Source organism: Theropithecus gelada, chromosome 14 (assembly GCF_003255815.1).
Source record: "Theropithecus gelada isolate Dixy chromosome 14, Tgel_1.0, whole genome shotgun sequence".
Lineage (NCBI taxonomy): Eukaryota > Metazoa > Chordata > Mammalia > Primates > Cercopithecidae > Theropithecus > Theropithecus gelada.
Window position 1 is genome coordinate 99988679 of NC_037682.1, and position 18788 is coordinate 100007466.

Here is an 18788-nt window from a genome sequence, read left to right on the forward strand (position 1 = left end):
TAGAATTTTCATGTTTTCAGAGCTCTGGCCAACTCTATTTAAAAAGCAACCTTTGTTTGGGCACAGTGGCTCAACGCCTGTAATCCCAGCACTTTGGGAGGCCAAGGTTGGTGGATCACTTGAGGTCAGGAGTTCAAGACCAACCTGGCCAACATGGTGAAACCCCGTCCCTGCTAAAAATACAAAAATTAGCCGGGCGTGGTGGCAGGCACCTGTAATTGCAGCTATTGGGAGACTGAGGCAGGAGAATCACTTGAACCCAGGAGGTAGAGGGTTGCAGTGAGCCAAGAGGACACCACTGCATTCCAGACTGAACAACACAGTGAGACTATCTAAAAAAAAAAAAGAAAAAGAAAAAAAACCTTTGTATAACTATAATTAACATTTGGTATATATCCTTCTAATTTTTTTTTTTTTTGAGACAAAGTCTCGCTCTGTCGCCCAGGCTGGAGTGCAGTGGCCGGATCTCAGCTCACTGCAAGCTCCGCCTCCCAGGTTCACACCATTCTCCTGCCTCAGCCTCCCGAGTAGCTGGGACTACAGGCGCCCGCCACCTTGTCCGGCTAGTTTTTTGTATTTTTTAGTAGAGACGGGGTTTCACCATGTTAGCCAGGATGGTCTCCATCTCCTGACCTCGTGATCCGCCCGTCTCGGCCTCCCAAAGTGCTGGGATTACAGGCTTGAGCCACCGCGCCCGGCCTCCTTCTAATTTTTTTAAAACAAAAATTGAATTGCACTTTATTTACTCTTATAACCTACTTTCCTTCTGTGACATATAACGAGTATTTCTCATGCCAAGAGCATAGTAACAAAAGAAATTCCGCCAGGGTTGGGTATGTATATTACATATATGCATACTTGAGGGCTCATTATGGGTCAGTTTTTAAAACCTAAATTTTATAAAAGGATACAAAATTCACAGATTATTAACTCTCTTTATTATATATTATTAATGTGTTTTATATGCAAACATAAAGCTAGGTACAAATTCACTTGTTGTACTTAAAGACCAATTAATTCTAATGTAAATGTTGATTTAATGTGGTATTTTGCCACAACTAGTTTGCTCCTCCCAATCCTTCCAGTCACTTCAGCAAAGGTTGTGATTACTCAGTTCTTCCAGTTGTTTCTTCTAGTTTTACGGCTACAACCTTCATTTGACATGACTCTAATGTCATTTAGACTTCAGTTTGCTATGCTTTATATTTTATGTATTTTCTTTTCTGTTGGCTAACAGCAATTACAAATCTACTATTTGGAAAAATATAAATTATAAACATAGACATAGATGCCCATCCTGTGATCCTACTGGATTATAAGCTGTTCTCTAAATGATCTAGAATGTGCTTATATGAATTTTCTTTAGGCTACTGAAATGAAAATCCTAAAATAAAAATTTTCATAGAGGCTTTGTAAACTATCTAAAAATGTATCTCTTATCTTTAATTGGGAATGTACAGGTATAAGTGATTTAAGTGTTTAAAACTTTAATATGTAATTTACAGTACTATTGAAAACAATTTTTATTACATAGTTTAAGGTAATCATTGTTTATGATAATCTGGTAATTTATTATCATGAACATGGCCAAGACTTTTTTCATGTTTATCAGTTACGTATTTATGCCACAACCATTGGAAGGTAAAGTAATTGTTTTATTATATCTGTGTACAGTGCCAATATTTTTATTACCTTAAGTGAAAATTTAAACTTCACATATAAAATTCTATTATTGAAAAGTAAAGTAAATGCATATTTTTATAAAATTTAAATGGTGTATCTTTTCTGATGGCTATAAGCCTCATTGCCTTCACTAAACGTCCCATGTGCATCTCAGACTCAACTGTCCAAAAGCAAATGTGTCATCTTCTTCATCTCTTCCCCCGGTCTACTTTTTTAAATGTGTACCTCTTTAACAAATGACACTCAGTTGCTTACTCTAGAAACCTCTCTCACGTATTTCATCTAATTACCAAACCTTGCCAATTCCATATTATGAATAACTTAGTCCATTTGTTTCTCTCTGCCCTTAGCATCCTTACTGCTTTCTAGCTCTATGACTTAGCACAGTTGAAATTCTTTCATTAAATTTTCCAAGTTACTTCTTGCTTCCAGCCATCTCAGATATTGTTATTATTGCCTGTAGCACTATCCTTTCCTGCTCTTGTGACTATTACTCTTCTTTCAGGTATCACTTTTTCTTTTTTTTTTTTTTCCTTGAGACAAGAGTCTCACTATGTAACCCAGGCTGAAGTGCAGTGGTGTGATCTCGGCTCACTGCAACCTCTGCCCCTCAGGTTCAAGCAATTCTTGTGCCTCAGCCTCCTGAGTAGCTGGGATTACAGATGTGTGCCAGCATGCCCTGCTAATTTTTGTATATTTAATAGAGATACGGTTTCACCATGTTAGCCAGGCTGGTCTCAAACTCTTGGCCTCAAGTGATCCACCCGCCTCGACCTCCCAAGGTGCTGGGATTACAGGCGTGAGCCATCGCACTTGGCCAGTATCACTTTTTCTATGAAACTTTTCTTGTCTAGGTGAGGTTCCCTCTGCTAAGGTTCTATAGCATTTTAAACTTTCCTATTATAACGCTTAATCATATTGTGTTGTAATCTCCCAGGCTAGTCAGTGAGTTCTGTGTGGTCTGACATTGTATGTCTTGTTCATGGTTATATACTGAGGACCTGCCACATAAAAGATCTTATTGAATCAATCAATTAATTAGTCCTCCTCAGAAATAAAATATAAATTACAATGTAAGTTCTCACTTTTATTAAGATAACAGTTTCTTTTAAAAGCAAAAGAAATGCTGTTAAATTCCCTCAGAACCAATTTTGTGTTAGGTACTGCCCGCTAGAACCTTATAGCATAGTGGGAGACAGACACATAAACAAGAAGGAAGAAAGTGTGTAAGCAAGAATGCCTGGGACTGAGGGGAGATATTTTTGTTTGTCAGAGTCAGAGCACTTTTTCCGATGCTGTTTGGATAAAAAATCACAAAGAACAATGCTTGGTGTTGTGGACTACATGAGAAGACAAAAGAGGTAATGTAATGAGTGTTGCTTCTTATGTTTAGGATCTAGAGTGTAACTCGTTAACTATTGGCTGAATTTTAACATGATTATTTTAGGTGAAGCTGTTGCAAAGTGCTATATTTAATTTGTGTGATATTTATATCTCCTTGCAGTAATCCATATTCAGGATAGCACTTCAGTTAAATCAGTGTCAAGAACTCTCAATTCTAGCACCAGCTGTACCAGTAACAGTGTTACCTTTGTTAAATTATACAGCCTTCTTGGCTCCAATTTGTTTCATCTATGTTCGGGATAGGAGCAAGTGTTTTTCCAAGTTACATTTAGCTGTATTATTACTGTTTTTACTTTTCTCTTTGCTTTAGTTCTAAGAAGTAAATAGAGTTGTGTAAATGTCTTCCTTATGTATCTTTATTTTAAGATGTAAGTTTCTTTACTGTGTGCAGTGGTCTCAAAATCTGTGGCAGTACTGTGCTGTGACAATGTTTATTTTCTTGTTTCTGGTAAATTGTTTTATAGTATAGTATCTTTATTCCTGTTATTTCTCATGAGATTTTTAACAATGCATACAGGAATTGCTAGAATGGATGGTCTGACTGATCAGTACTGCTTGAGAGTTGACCAGAACTCTGAAGAAATAGTGTAGTAGGCCTATAATTTGAATAGGTAGGAATTGATATCTCATAAGTGTGTATGGTGGTGGTGGCAGTGGTTGGTAAAGAATGAGAGGGAGAGGTGAGTGAAAAATGAAATGTTTTTAAGCCTAAATGCATTAATATCTTAAAAAATTAATTTCTATGTATTCTGAAACCATTCTTCTTCTCTAGTAGAAAAAGAAGTTTTATGCTTTTCAGTGTCTTTGGTTCTGGTTATTTTACCTTATAGTTTTATACCAGATTATCTTCTGAGAAGGCCAATCAGAAGCTTTAACGTAGTTGAGAGCATTTGTTTTCTTGGTGTTGGGAGGCAGTTTTACCTTTGAGTCATTCATTTCAGATTTACTATTGGAGTAGAATGGTGTTGACATTAGCAAGATTTGGAGAAGATAAAAATTCATATTCCATTTTAATTCTGAATAAGATCCTAAAGAAGATTCCTTGAGAAAGTACGAATGGGATATAGAAAAGGGGGTAAAGACATGCATTCAAGTCTAAGCTTGTGCTGTGTGAAAATTACTTGTTATCCTGTACAGTATGTTGGGCAAAAACAAAGAACGACAATAAAACAACAACAAAAAATTGCTTGGTATCTTTGAACCTCAGTCTTATCATCTTTCAAAATCAGAATAATGTCTGCAATGTCTTCCTTTCCATGGGGAAATTATTTCACTTCTCTGAACTTCAAGTTCCTCAGAAAATTAACTTTAGTTGAGTGCTTGCTATGTAGTAGGGTGTGCCTTATTCATCAGCTTTGCAGGCATTATTTAATTGTTGCACCCATTCTCCAAGGTCCATGTTGTTCCAGCATTTACAAGTAAGGAAACTAGGAAACTGAGGTTTAAGAAGTTAAGTTGCTAAGATCACACAGCTGGTAGTAGGTAATATAGCTTGATTTGAACCTACCTGTATTGTACTTCAACACCAGTGCTCTTAACCACTACCATGTCCCATCTCTGTAATGCTAGTTTTGAAAAAGATACTATCCTTTTCAATCTTGACCTACCTGTTAACACAGTGGAAGGTTTTTATTAAGTAACTCAACCTAGGCAATACATTAAGGAGAAAATAAGTCACAATAGGAAAGACATGTATTTGTGTCTTCGATGAAACAATATTTTTATTAAATTGACTATTTTAAAGTGTGTGTTGGGGGATGCTTGTGTGCATTTGTATTAGCTATTCTGTGTATCCTATTCTTAGCCTGTGGTACATGGATTTCTTGGTGGAGAGCAGATATGAACCCCAATTTTGTATCAAGTGATAGTCTATAGGTTTTATCAGATTCTCTGATCAGTTTGAGGGAAAAAAGAAAAACCAAAAAGATTATTAAATAGGACTCTTCAGCCATGTTATAATGTTTGTAGGTATATATTGGGGAAATGTGGTTTTCGGGAATTTGTAATTTTCTATTAAGCAGTTACTACCATTGTATTCAATATCAACATGCTTTTCTTTTGATATTGAAGTTTAAAAAAATGAGTGATATTATATTTAATTTTTCTTTAGACCTTCTTCAGGAACAATTTTTGATGATGCTTTCTGGCTGGATTTAAATTATCTAGAAGTTGCCAAGGTAGCTCAGTCTTGTGCTGCTCACTTTACAGCTTTACTCTATGCAGAAATCTATGCAGATAAGAAAAGCATGGATGATCAAGAGAAAAGGTAATGGAATTTAGAATTTTTGGTTTTTAAAATTAATGTTGGCATTGTCTCATTAAGGGTATATAGTAAAGATTTACATTGCCTCCTGTTCCCCGTTTAAAAGACATTATTTAGATAGAAATTTTGTTTTAAAGTGAAATTATAATAAATTTTTAAAAAGGAATATGTAATTCCTGCTCTGAAACAATAGGAATGTTTATACTTAGGTATTATAAAAATTTAACAGATAGCAAATTCCTGTAGGACAGAGTCCATACTTAATTTTCTGTATATTCCCCATAACAGCCCTAGCATTGAGAACTTAATTTAAGGGTGATAAATATTTTTCAAATGATTAAATTATTTCCTAACTTCAATCAGATTAGATTTACCACTAATTCCTAAACTATTCAAGATTCATTTTGGATATAAAACACCCAAAATTATAATCCAAAATGGCTATAAAGTAATGTGACTGATTTCTTTCTGTGACTAAGTTTCATTTCTTTATCTACCTGTATTTCTAGTGAATTTAATTCGCTTTCCTCTGACTGAGTTAGAACTGTCATAAGAATCTAATAAATATACCCCTAGATCATGGTGAAGAACAAAAACTAATCAAGAAAGTAAGAGTAAAAAATAAAGTAAAACACTTTATTATCCCAACTGCCCTCTTCAAGTCTTTGTTCGTTTGAAATGGCCTGGGTCTCATTATTTTGCCCAGGCTGTGGTGCAGAGGTGCGATCATAGCTCACTGTAGCCTTGATCTTCCAGGCTCAAGTGATCCTCCTGCCTCAGCCTCCAAGTAGTTGGGACTATAGGCACACATCACTGCATCCAGCTCATTTATTTTTATTTTTGTTTTTCGTAGAAACAAGATCTTGCTATGTTGCTCAGGCTTGTCCCTAGCTCCTGCGCTCAAGCAGTCCTCCCACCTCAGCCTTTCAAAGTGCTGGGATTACAAGAATGAGCCACTGCACCTGGTCCCAAATTGTTTTTTAAAGCGGTTATACCCATTTTTGTACAGAAATGTAGTTGATAAGGAAGTGGATCAGTAGGAAGCCGTATAAGTATATATACTTGAAGAAGGGAGCCTAAGTATAACTATTTCTAGGCTGGGCACAGTGGCTCACGCATGTAATCCCAGCACTTTGGGAGGCCAAAGTGAGAGGATTACTTGCGACCAGGAGATCGAGACCAGCCTGGGCAACATAGTGAGACCTCAGCTCTACTAAAAATAAAAATAAATTAGCTGGACATAGTGGCTTGCACATGTAGTCCCAGCAACTCAGGAGGCTGAGGGAGGAGGATCACTTGAGCCCAGGAGGGAGAGGTTGCAGTGAACCATGATTGTGCCACTGCACTCCAGCCTAGGTGACACAGCAAGACCTTATCTCCAAAAAAAAAAAAAAAAGAAGAAACTGGAATAAATATATAGGTAAATATTAGAGGCAGTATCACTTATGATAGTATTTATTTTATGTATTAGATTATTACTATTATAGACACCATAACTGTCATGGTTTTAGAATCGAAGTTACTTACAGAACTGAATGTCATATGTATAAAATGCATAAAGTTAAGGCCTTGAAGTAGACAAATCTGAGTTCTCATCCTGTCACTTTCTAGTTTTATAAGCTTGGTTTAAGTGGATCCTACTGATCTACTTCCTTTTCAATAGTTAATATCAGATGTCTTAATTTATATCTATTAGGTATTAAATTCTTATTGTGGTCTTTATTTGTGTGTCTGTAATTATTGATTGAGTTGAATTTCAGGTAAAACCACTGACAGAGTATATAGTACCTGAACTGGAGGGCATCTGCTCTATTTTTAAACAATCCTGTCTCTTTATAAATAATCATATTTTTGCATATGGGCTTTCCATATGTAGAAGATTATTCTTAAAATATAATTTTCATTCACAAATTCCTTTTCCATCGTAGGTATAAATGGTATTAAATTTTAAAGTATAAGTGATTTATTCTGTTTTGTTTGCAACCTTCATTAGTTTTTTTCTGTCAAAGTCTATAGTGTATGTATTCAGGAGCTTCCAAATAGTATGTTCTCATTAAAAGAGGTGTTCTTGTGACAAACAGAAGTCTTGCATTTGAAGAAGGAAGCCAAAGTACAACTATTTCTAGCTTGAGTGAAAAAAGTAAAGAAGAAACTGGAATAAGTTTACAGGTAAATATTAGAGGTTCTATTATTTATGACAATATTTATCTCATACTTTGGGTTGTTATAGACACTGTACAGATGCCGTGTGATTTTTAAACTGAATTTACTTATTGGATTAAGCACCATATATATAAATTTATGGTCTGAAGCTTAAGCCTTGGAGTAGACAGACTTGAATTCTAATACTGACTCTGCCACTAGTTGAGTTCCCTTACCTGAAAGACGAAAGTAAAACCACGTGTCTCAGAGTTTATACCATGCATTTTCTGCCATAGCACCCTGTTCATTTCCTTTATAGAACTTAGGGTTTATAATTATATATTTATTTGCTCGTTTATTGTATGTCACAGAAGAAGCAGATTGCCTCTTCTATGCATTTCTTGATATCCATTCTTAAATTGGCTCATGTTACTGTCTAGGATGCTTACCGAATTTCTTTGGTCAACTCATAATCCTTCACAATGACAATTTCAGCTTCTCCATTCTGCTTAAACTTTTCATCTTCTCTTCTACGCCATTGCTTTCAGCCTGCCTCCTAGTTGGAGAAAATAGAAGGCATAGAGAGGAAATCTTGCCACATCCCACTATCAGACATTGAAATCTCCTGGCATCTGCTCCTTTAATAACCTTCCCTCATGTTACAGAAACAGTTTATTCTTCTATTTGAGACTAACTCTTCCTGTGCTCTGTTTTTTTATCTGCTCTTTCTCAGCTTCTTTATTTTTTAATATGCGGTTCTCCCTCTGAACTGTGTTCTGAACATTTTAAAACCTCTCCTGTTTAAAGATTCCCTTTCTCACAAACACAAAATAATTTCCCTCTTCCCTATGTTCTCTTTTAGGTATCACCCTCTCTCTTCCTTTCTCTCATAGACAAACTTTGTGAAAGAGTTGTCTTTATTTGCTGTCTGCATTCCCCCCGCTTCCATTTATTCCAGTAAAATAGCACTTGCTAATGTCTCTCATAAAGTTCATGTTGCTAAGTCTGGTGGTCACCTTCCATTCCTCCTTTTCCTTAATGTTTTATTAATACTTCATCATCAACCATGCCTTGATGAAATATATTCTGTTTACCTTTTTGATCCACTCTCCTGATTTTTCTCCTTTCACTTTTGCCTTCTTCATAGTCTCCTCCTCCTCTACTGAGTTTTGGAATATCGTGTGTGTACTAAGCACTGTGCTAAGCATGGGCTGAACTTTTCTACTCTGAGGACTTGATTTCACGTTATGAATAGAAGCATTTGAGTTGGAACTATAGAATTATGCCAATATAAATGAATTTGTATGTAGAAGATATTTCACAGAGCAAGCACCATGTAGGCAGTTCAATTGCTTGGTCAATTTTCTATGCAGTATAGTTCCTAATTTTTTCTACTTTATGTTTTTTTATGTTTTCATTTTTATTTAACTGAGATTTTGTTTTAAACAAAATCTATCTTTTCTATGTAAATTTTACAACACAGATTTCAGTAACCAAACTACTTTATCCTTATCAAATTTTACCAATTCCAATACAGTTCTGTGCTATTTTTCAAAGAAAAATCCATGACCTTTATTCTTACCAAATTCAGTTTTCAAGAGTCAGACTTTGTAGGACTGTATTTTCTGATGTACAGTTTTTTAGTTTGTTTTGTTTTTTGTTTTTCAGACAGGGTCTGGCTCTGTTGCCCAGGCTGGAGTGCAGTGGTGCAATCATAACACACTGCAGCCTCTGCCTCCCAGGCTCAAGCCATCTTCCCACCTCAGCCTCACAAGTAGCTGGGACTACAGGCATGCCCCACCGTCTCCAGCTAATTTTTGCAGAGACGGGTTTAGCCATGTTGCCCAGGCTGATCTTGAATTCCTGAGCTCAAGCAGTCTGCCTGAGCTACTCAAAGTACTGGGATTAAAGGTGTGAGCCACTGCACCCAGCCCATGTACAGTTTTAGGTGTTGACAAGATTGTTTGGTTTTGTTTGTGTGATTATTTTTGCATGTGATAAAAGCCTGGTAGGTTGGTACTTATTTCTTATCTAATTCATGCAATTGTAGGCAGTTCTTCTCAGGTAGACTACAGTCCTCCTGTTGTCTAGGACCAGTCTGCTGTGTTGCTGCTGATCCAGATCATTGGTATATACAGTTGACCCTTGAACAATGTGGGGGTTAGAGGTGCTAACCCCTGTGCTATTAAAAATCAGGGTAAAACTAAATTTGTAGTCAGAAGTTAACTACTAATAGTCTACTGTTGAGCAGAAGCCCTCTCGATGATATAAACAACACATATTTTGTATATGTGTTATATACTGTATTCTTAAGTAGCTTGAGAAAAGAAAATGTTATTGAGAAAATCATAAGGAAGAGAAAATGCATTTACAGAACTGTATCGTATTTATCAATACCATAAGTTTACATCATCTCTTTACAGTTAATCATCTGTCTGAAATTTTAGGCAACCACCGCTGGTTGACATGTACTTTAGGCCTCAATCTACAGTACATATCAAACAATTCACTTTTTTCCTGTAATGGCATGACTTTTCTCTGCATCTTGGGAGCACCTCCAGCCACCCGTGGTGTTAATCAAGGCTTATAGTATTGCAGTAAACATAGTGAAAAAATATATGAGAACCTGGAGAGATTACTTTTTATTGCTATATACAATTTGCTAGAGAAATGAACTGCTCATGCAGAAATTATTAGTGTCACATGGCATTTTAAGTGGATACTCACAACACAATAATGCTTACCACAATAGCAACTGAGGTAGCTGCAAAATTATTACAATAGTACAATATGTACTATAGTTAATCTTATGCAATTATGATTTAATACTGCATCTTTACATTTGTTTACATTTGTCTTAACTGCAAATAATGCTGTGTACAGTGTATGTGTGTAAGTTTTGATAAATTTTAACTTTTTGTAATAGATTCGTATATATTTTATGGTAGTAAATGATAAAATGTATCATTTCAACTGCATACAAATGATAGAATGTATAAACTAGTATATACATTTATTTTATGCATTCATGACAAAACTTACTTTTAAAAAATTTTTCAATAGTTCTAAACTGTGTGGTTTGTGAGTTTTTTCAAATTGTTGCAAACCTCCAAAAAGTTTTCATTATATTTATTGAAAAAAAAATCCACATATAAGTTGTCCTGCACAGTTCAAACTTGTGTTGTTTAAGGATCAACTGTATTTCAGAATCATTACATTTTATTTATATAACATAACATTTAGAGTTGGGAGTTACATATTGGTAATGATACAATTTAAAACTTGCTAAATTTATAGACTGATTTTTTTTCCTTCTTCAATTTTTTGTTGCTTCCATGTTTTCAGGATCTTCTCTTAGAAATCTACAGAAGTATAGGAGAGCCAGATAGTTTGTATGGCTGTGGTGGAGGGAAGATGTTACAACCCATTACTAGGTAAATTGCATTTTTCTGAACAGTGGTATAGTAATTCTGTTTATGAAGGAGTTACGTGTGTGTAAAACCCAAAGCTATTTTTACAATGTTTTCTTACAGACTACGAACATATGAACACGAAGCAATGTGGGGCAAAGCCCTAGTAACATATGACCTTGAAACAGCAATCTCCTCATCAACCCGCCAGGCAGGAATCATTCAGGTACATTTTTTCCCAAATTTGGTAAAGTCATCACTAGTGTAGTGCTGAGGTTATTTCACTATGTTGGTGGAAATTTACACAGCCAGATAAACTCTAGAGATAAGACTGGAAGTTATCTGTTTTTCAGAGGATTAGGCTAAACATTCAGGGATACTCCTGAAGCAGAGGGATGCAGGAAAAAAAAAAGAGAAAAAATTCAAGGAGACACAGGAAAGTCAGACAGGTCATTGACCTAAAATATAGTGTAGATTTCCTGATCACAGTGTTGTTGGATAACAATAGAAGACATTGGTTGAGCATATACAGTATGCCAGGTAGTGTACTTACTGCTTCACATGGAAAATCTCATGTGAACTATTTCTCATAGTTTGCAATAGAGTTGGTCCCAGAACCTATTGTTTCTATTACTGGCTAATACTCCTTAGCCATTCTTCCATGAAATATTAGAGCCCTTTGAGCTCCATCTTTGTGTTTTTTGGGAAACATTAAACGATATTTTGGGATTAAAAAAAATTTTTTGGCCAGGTGCGGTGGCTCACGCCTGTAATCCCAGCACTTTGGGAGGCTGAGGCGGGCGGATCATGAGGTCAGGAGATCGAGACCATCCTGGCTAACACGGTGAAACCCTGTCTCTACTAAAAATACAAAAAAAAAAAACTAGCCGGGCATGGTGGTGGGCACCTGTAGTCCCAGCTACCTGGGAGGCTGAGGTAGGAGAATGGCGTGAACCCGGGAGGCGGAGCTTGCAGTGAGCCGAGATTATGCCACTGCACTCCAGCCTGGGCGACAGAGTGAGACTCCATCTCAAAAAAAAAAATTTTTTTTTTAGAGATAAATTGTCACCCTGTTACTGAGGCTGGAGTGCATTAGCGCGATCATAGCTCACTGCAGTCTTGACCTCCTGGGCTCAAGGTCACCTCTCGCTTCAGCCACCCAAGTAGCTGGGGCTATAGGTACACACTACCATACCCAGCTAATTAAAAAAAAAAAAAAATTGTAGAGACAGGGTCTTGCTTTGTTGCCCAGGCTGGTCTCAAACTCCTGGGCTCGAGTGATCCTCCTGCCTCAGCCTTCCAAAGTGCTGAGATTACAGGCATAAGCCACCATACCCAGCTGATATTTTGGGATTTTAAGCGATATTGTGAACTAAAATTTGTTTATTTGTATGTTTGCTTTTTTTTTCTCTGGTTTTCTATTGATATCTTTGATTACTTAAAAACAAAAATAACTCCTGTTTAGGCCTTGCAGAATTTGGGACTCTGCCATATTCTTTCTGTGTATTTAAAAGGATTAGATTATGAAAATAAAGACTGGTGTCCTGAACTACAGGAACTTCATTACCAAGCAGCATGGAGGAATATGCAGTGGGACCATTGCACTAATGTCAGGTAAGAAGAAATTTGACTTGATTTTTTTCTTTTTTTTTGCCTCTCTCCTAGTTCTAAACAACAACTGTTTTACTCTTGTTCTATGAATATAACAGGAGTTTATATATATATACACACACACACACACACACACACACGTATAGTAGATATTGCAAGCTATAGATAGTCCTAAATCCTTCAGTAAGATAGCAATAAGCAGTTAATGCACCTAGGCTTGAATTTTACTCTCTTCTTCCATTAGGACAACTTCACCCCACCCCTAAGTATTTCTAAAAACAGAAATATGAAAAGGGTTTTCTTATGAGAATCATCTCACATACTGTTTGTTGGACTGAGGCGTGTCAAGCAAAGTATAGGCATTCCTCTTTCTACTCCTTACTACAAACATTTTAGTCAGTAAGATGACACTTACATTGACTGGAGGATCCACAAAGGACTGCTTATCTTATTTATGAAATATTTTCTTTTATTAGAAAATAATACGTCTGGGCATGGTGACTCACGCCTATAATCCTAGCACTTTGGGAGGCCGAGGCGGGTGGATTGCTTGAGCTCAGGAGTTTGAGACCAGCCTGGGCAACGTCTCTACTAAAGTACAAAAAAGTAGCCAGGTGTGGTGGCGTGCGCCTGTAGTCCCAGCTGCTTGGAAGCCTGAGGCAGGAGAATTGCCAGAACACGGGAGGCAGAGGTTGCAGTGAGAGTGAGCTGACATAGCGCCACTGCACTCCAGTCCGGACGACAGAGCAAGACTCCATCTCTTAAAAAATAAATAAATAAATAAAATAATACCTACTCAGGGCTGGGCCCAGTGTGGTGGCTCACACCTGGAATCCCAGCACTTTGAGAGCTGGGGCAGATGGATCACTTGAGATCAGGAGTTTGAGACCAACCTGGCCAACAGGGTGAAACTCCATCTCTACTAAAAATGCGAAAATTAGCCGGGTATGGTGCTGCGCGCCTATAATCCAAGCTACTCGGGAGACTGATGCAGGAGAGGGCTTGAACTTGGGAAGCAGAGGTTGCAGTGAGCCAAGATCGCACCACTTGTCGATCGCCAAGATCGACAGAGTCTCACTCTGTCGCCCAGGCTGGAGCCAAGATCCAGCCTCGGGCGACAGAGTGAGACTCTGTCTCAAAAAAAAAAAATAAAAAACCACTCAGTTACCCAGGAAGATAACATTTATAATCTGAATATAAGGTCACCATGTTTTCTGAATGAAAAGCCAAGCACCTAGTCTAATAAAGGATTTCATATTTATGTAAAGTTTTTTGATAATATAAACACTAAAAAATAAATTATGTTTAAGTATGTTTTGTTGCCTTCGTAGAAAAAAAAAAATTGTTGGCCGAGTGTGGTGGCTCATGCCTGTAATCCCAGCACTTTGGGAGGCCGAGGAGGGAGATCACTTGAAGTTAGGAATTCAAGACAAGCTTGGGCAACATGGTGAAACCCCATCTCTACAAAAAATACAAAAGTTAGCTGGGCGCGGTGGCATGCATTTGTAGTCCCAGCTGCTTGGGAGGCTGAGGTGAGGGGATCCCTTGAGCCCAGGAGGCTGAGGTTGCAGTAAGCCGAGATCACGTCACTGCACTCCATCCTGGGCAACAGAGTGAGACTCTCTCAAAAAATAATAATTATTGGAGTGCCTTTCAAATATTTCAAACTGTAAGACTGCTATAACATTAGAGATATACCCTCATATTTTAAAAACTTTCCTGTGTGAGTTGATTCTTGCTTGTCTCTGTAAATCAATATATACTGTTCTTCCCCTTCCCCTTGTATTTCAGCCACACAGGCCCCTCTTGTGTTTTCCTATCAGGCCAAGCTGTTTCTATCCAAGGGCCTTAGATGTATCTTCTCCTTTTCCCCCAGTTACCATGCCGGTGGCTTCTTTTCATTCTGACCCTAGTTAAATAATATTGTATCTCTGTCAGAGAGACTTTTCTTGACTACCTATTCTGTAATAGCCATCTGGCCATTTTGTTTTAATTCTCTGCATGCCCCTTGTTACTCTCCAATACTTATCTATTGTGTATTCCTCCAAACCAGCACATAAATTCCGTGAGAGTAGAGACCTGATCTGACTTGTCAACTTGTAAATCCCCCTTGTGCCTAGTGCCTGGCACATAATAGGTGTTTATTGAATAAATACAAGTAGAGCATATTTAGAACCAGGCAAAGTATCTGAGTAATTTCCTTTTTTTCTGCTTAAAGAATTTAAATGACTCATAAAATTTGTATTTGTTACCAAAAATTCTAGAAATGCATTTTTTAGAATGGAGAAATTTTAATTTAAAAATTTTGTCCTTTGGTGAAGCTATTTGTATATGTATATCTTAGGGTTCTGTTTTTAAATATATTTTTTTCTTTGACTTATTATCTCACAGCAAAGAAATAGAAGGAACCAGTTACCATGAATCATTGTACAATGCTCTACAATCTCTAAGAGACAGAGAATTCTCTACATTTTATGAAAGTCTCAAATATGCAAGGTATTATGAAAAGACAAAGTTACTGTATTTTAACATTTAATGTCATGGCTTCTTTTCTGAAAACTTGAAAAACAATTTTAATGTAAGGATTTGCATTGATGAAGAGATAAAGACTTGGTGGCTGTGATCAGATGTTTCCGTGTAATTCTCTACACTCCTTCAAAACAAATTGTTTCTGGGATTCCAGGTTCATTCTTTACCCTGACCCTTCAAGAAAGTTTTGGTGATTCCCTCTTCTTTGTTCTCTTCCAGTACAAGTATCCTGAGAGTTTCGTCTTGTCTCATTTAGTAATTGTATGGCATTTAGTGTTCTAATTTATAAAATTGTAACTCATGGTTAATACTTACAAACTTGTTTTGAGGCACAAATGCGATGAGGCATAAGGAAATAATTATAATGGGCTAAACAAATGTAACGTTTTTATAACAGTAGTGACTTAATAAATCCTATGTTTATCACAGAAATAAAATTTACTATCATTTAAGTGCCTATGATATGCTAGCCACCGTTAGACTCCTTTCATATGTATTCTCTAATCATGACAATAACTATGGATGCGAAAACAGGCTTAAGAAGTCCAGTAACATGCCCAAAGTTACACAGTTATAAGTGACAGAACTGCAATTTAGATCTTGGTCTGTGTGATTCCAAGGTTTACAGTTGATCCTTGAACCACTTGGAGGTTAGGAGTGCTGAGCCCCTCCTCCTCACACATTTGAAAATATGAGTATTACTTTGACTCCTCAAAAGCTTAACTACTAATAGCTTACTGTTAACCAGAAGCCTTACCAATAACTTAAACAAAAGATTAACACATAGTTTGTATAAAGGATTATAATACCATATTCTTATAATAAAGTAAGCTAGAGAAAAGAAAATGTTATTGAAAATTATAAGGAAGAGAACATATATTTACTATTGATTAAGTGGAAGTGGGTCATCATAAAGGTCTTCATCCTTGCCACCTTCATGTTAAGTAGGATAAGGAGGAAGGGTTGGTCTTGGTATCTCAGGGGTGGCAAAGATGGAAGAAACTGAGTATAAGTGGACCACGCATTTAAATTTGGGTTGTTCAAGGATCAGTTGTATTTTGTTTCCGCTGCTATTTCGTATTCACTGTTGCTTGTTAGTATTGCTAGATCAGTAGCAAAGCCTATGATGAGAACTCTCTAACAACAAATTTGAACTTTTATTTTCCTGAAAACCTTTTCTTTGTTTTCAGAGTGTCTTTTCTTTTTTGCAACTAGAGTAAAAGAAGTGGAAGAGTTGTGTAAGCGCAGCCTTGAGTCTGTGTATTCACTCTACCCCACACTCAGCAGGTTGCAGGCCATTGGAGAGCTGGAAAGCATTGGGGAGCTTTTCTCAAAGTATGTAATTCATATGACTTTGTTATCCTAAAGTGCAGCTTTTCTGTTACCAGTAGTGACTTTAAAAAAAACTATAGGCCGGGCACAGTGGCTCATGCCTGTAATCCTAGCACTTCATAGGAGGCTGAGGTGGGTGGATCACTTGAGGTCAGGAGTTCAAGACCAGCCTGGTCAACATGGTGAAACCCTATCTCTACTAAAAATACAAAAATTAGCTGGGTATGGTGGTAGGCGCTTGTAATCTCAGCTGTTCAGGAGACTGAAGCAGGAGAATTGCTTGAACTCAGCACAGCAGGCAGAGGTTGTGGTGAGCCGAGATTGTGCTATGGATTCCAGCCTGGGCAACAGAGCGAGACTCTGTCTCAAAAAACAAACAAACAAACAAAAAACTATGTAGAGACCAGATGTGTGTGTTTCTTTCCTTTTATCAAGATGTAAGTTGATTAGCCCTAGTGCATTGTGCTTTTATTAAACATTTCCCAAAATAGTCATTGTAAAAATTAAACTTTTAAAAATTCAGCTTGAATGTGCTTTTCTTTTATAACTTCTTCCCTGGCTTACCCAGATAAAATTGTTTCCTCATGTTTTTGCACAGCATGTTACACTCCATTCAGTTTTAGCACTACATTGCATTACTGTCATTTTATCTCTGCCTTGCTGCTAGAGTAAAAGAAGTGGAAGAGTTATGTAAGGGCAGCCTTGAGTCTGTCAGGATGACAAAGTAAAGTGTTTTGTGTCCTCAGTTTCCTCATTTCTAAAGTCAGGGATTTATATTTGATGGTCTCTAAAGCCCCTTTTAGCCGTGCTATTTTGAGTCACTATTATTATTATAAGAGGAAAGAAAGAGGATATAAATGACTAAGGTCACCCTACCTTTATGCAAAAATAAAATTTGGAATATGTTTTGGAAGTAGAAAAGAGAAGGAAATTTTAGAGTCAGAAGAAAAGAATAATAGCTTTTTCAAAATGACATAGCAGAAGACATACATATTAATGTGGCTTTTCTTAGGAAGAAAATAAAGGAACAAAACTCTTTTCTGCTTTCATTAGTAAGTACCTTGGCAGTTCTTACTGCCAGAAATCAAGAAATTTTTCCTCTGAATGAAAGATTTCTCCTGCTAAAAAGAGTATAGAATTCTTTAAGAAACAGTGAATAGAATGATAGTAACCAGAGGCAGGGAAAGGTGTTGTGGAGGGAGAGGATGAAGAGTGGCTGGTTAATGGGTAAAAAAATACAAGTAAATAGAAGGAATAAGATCTAGTGTTTGATAGCACAATAGGGCAACTGTAGTTAACAGTAATTTACTGTATATTTTTAAATAGCTACAAAAGAAGGTTTGGAATGTTTCCAAAATAAAGAAATGATAAATGTTTGAGATCATGGACATCCCAGTTACCCAAGTTTGATCATTACACATTGTATGCTTGTATCAAAGTATCACACGTACCTAATAAATATGTACAACTATTATATATCCATAAAAATTAAAAATAAATTTTAAAAAGAAGAAACGCCTAAAGAATAATCTGGCTCTTTCTTTGGTAGAGAAACAAGAAGAAGAAAAGCAGAGGGAAAGTTGGATGAACTGGTGAACAAATGCTTATGCTCTCAGATTAGATTTCATTCGTGTACTTCAACCAAAACATCAAATCATAACAAACTAAATGCAGAAGCAGAGATGAGAATTCATCTCGTTCTGTTAATCCGGACATTAAAGAGATTTGCAAAAATGCAAAACAGTGCCATTCTCACTAAGTTTTGTTTTGTTTTGTTTTGGGAAGTATACAGTTGCAATTCTTTACCTACAGGTTTCGATGTACAGATTAAACCAAATATGATAAAAAATATTTGAAAAAAATGTTAAAGAATAGGATATAACACTTATTTACATAGTATTTACATTATAGTAGGTATCATATGTAATTAGAGATTTGTGTATAACCTATGCACATTCTCCTATTACATGTAATCTAGAGGTTACGTGTAATAGGAAAATACCCTGCTGTTTTAAGTAAGGGATTTTGAACATCAGCATTATCAAGGTGTCTTGGAGCCAATTTTCTGCAGATACAGAGAAACTACTGCAGTTCTTTTTCCTAAAATTGTTATTTATGATATATAGTAGATTTATTATTTTTGAATAAATTAATACATTTTAGATTTTTCTCAGTCTTTCTAATGTGATATCATATCTAGTATCAGTAGATATGGTCCAACAATTGAAAGTTCTTTGGGGTCTTCGATAATCTGTTTGATTGTAAAGGAGTTCCTCAAAAAGTTTGAGACCTGCTGTGGTAGGGTCATTTAGAGAGGAATTGAAGTTTTGGTTCCTAGCATTTTTCTTACTGTTCCTTCCCTATCAAGTAACTTAAAAGAGCTTTCATTTCTAAGTCATCACTTTGTCATCTTA

At 36.5% G+C, this 18788-nt stretch overlaps 1 protein-coding gene across 2 annotated transcripts in view; it reads left to right on the forward strand.

The window, feature by feature from the left end:
* ATM (ATM serine/threonine kinase) overlaps positions 1-18788 on the forward strand; it is a 135072-nt gene that overhangs the window by 78408 nt on the left and 37876 nt on the right. For both annotated transcript variants that reach the window (XM_025357030.1, XM_025357031.1), the window contains 8 exons: positions 2957-3044; positions 5198-5353; positions 7432-7519; positions 10838-10926; positions 11026-11128; positions 12368-12516; positions 14905-15009; positions 16258-16377. In XM_025357030.1, the coding sequence (XP_025212815.1) occupies positions 2957-3044; positions 5198-5353; positions 7432-7519; positions 10838-10926; positions 11026-11128; positions 12368-12516; positions 14905-15009; positions 16258-16377 (898 nt within the window). The remainder of the gene's footprint in view (positions 1-2956; positions 3045-5197; positions 5354-7431; positions 7520-10837; positions 10927-11025; positions 11129-12367; positions 12517-14904; positions 15010-16257; positions 16378-18788) is intronic.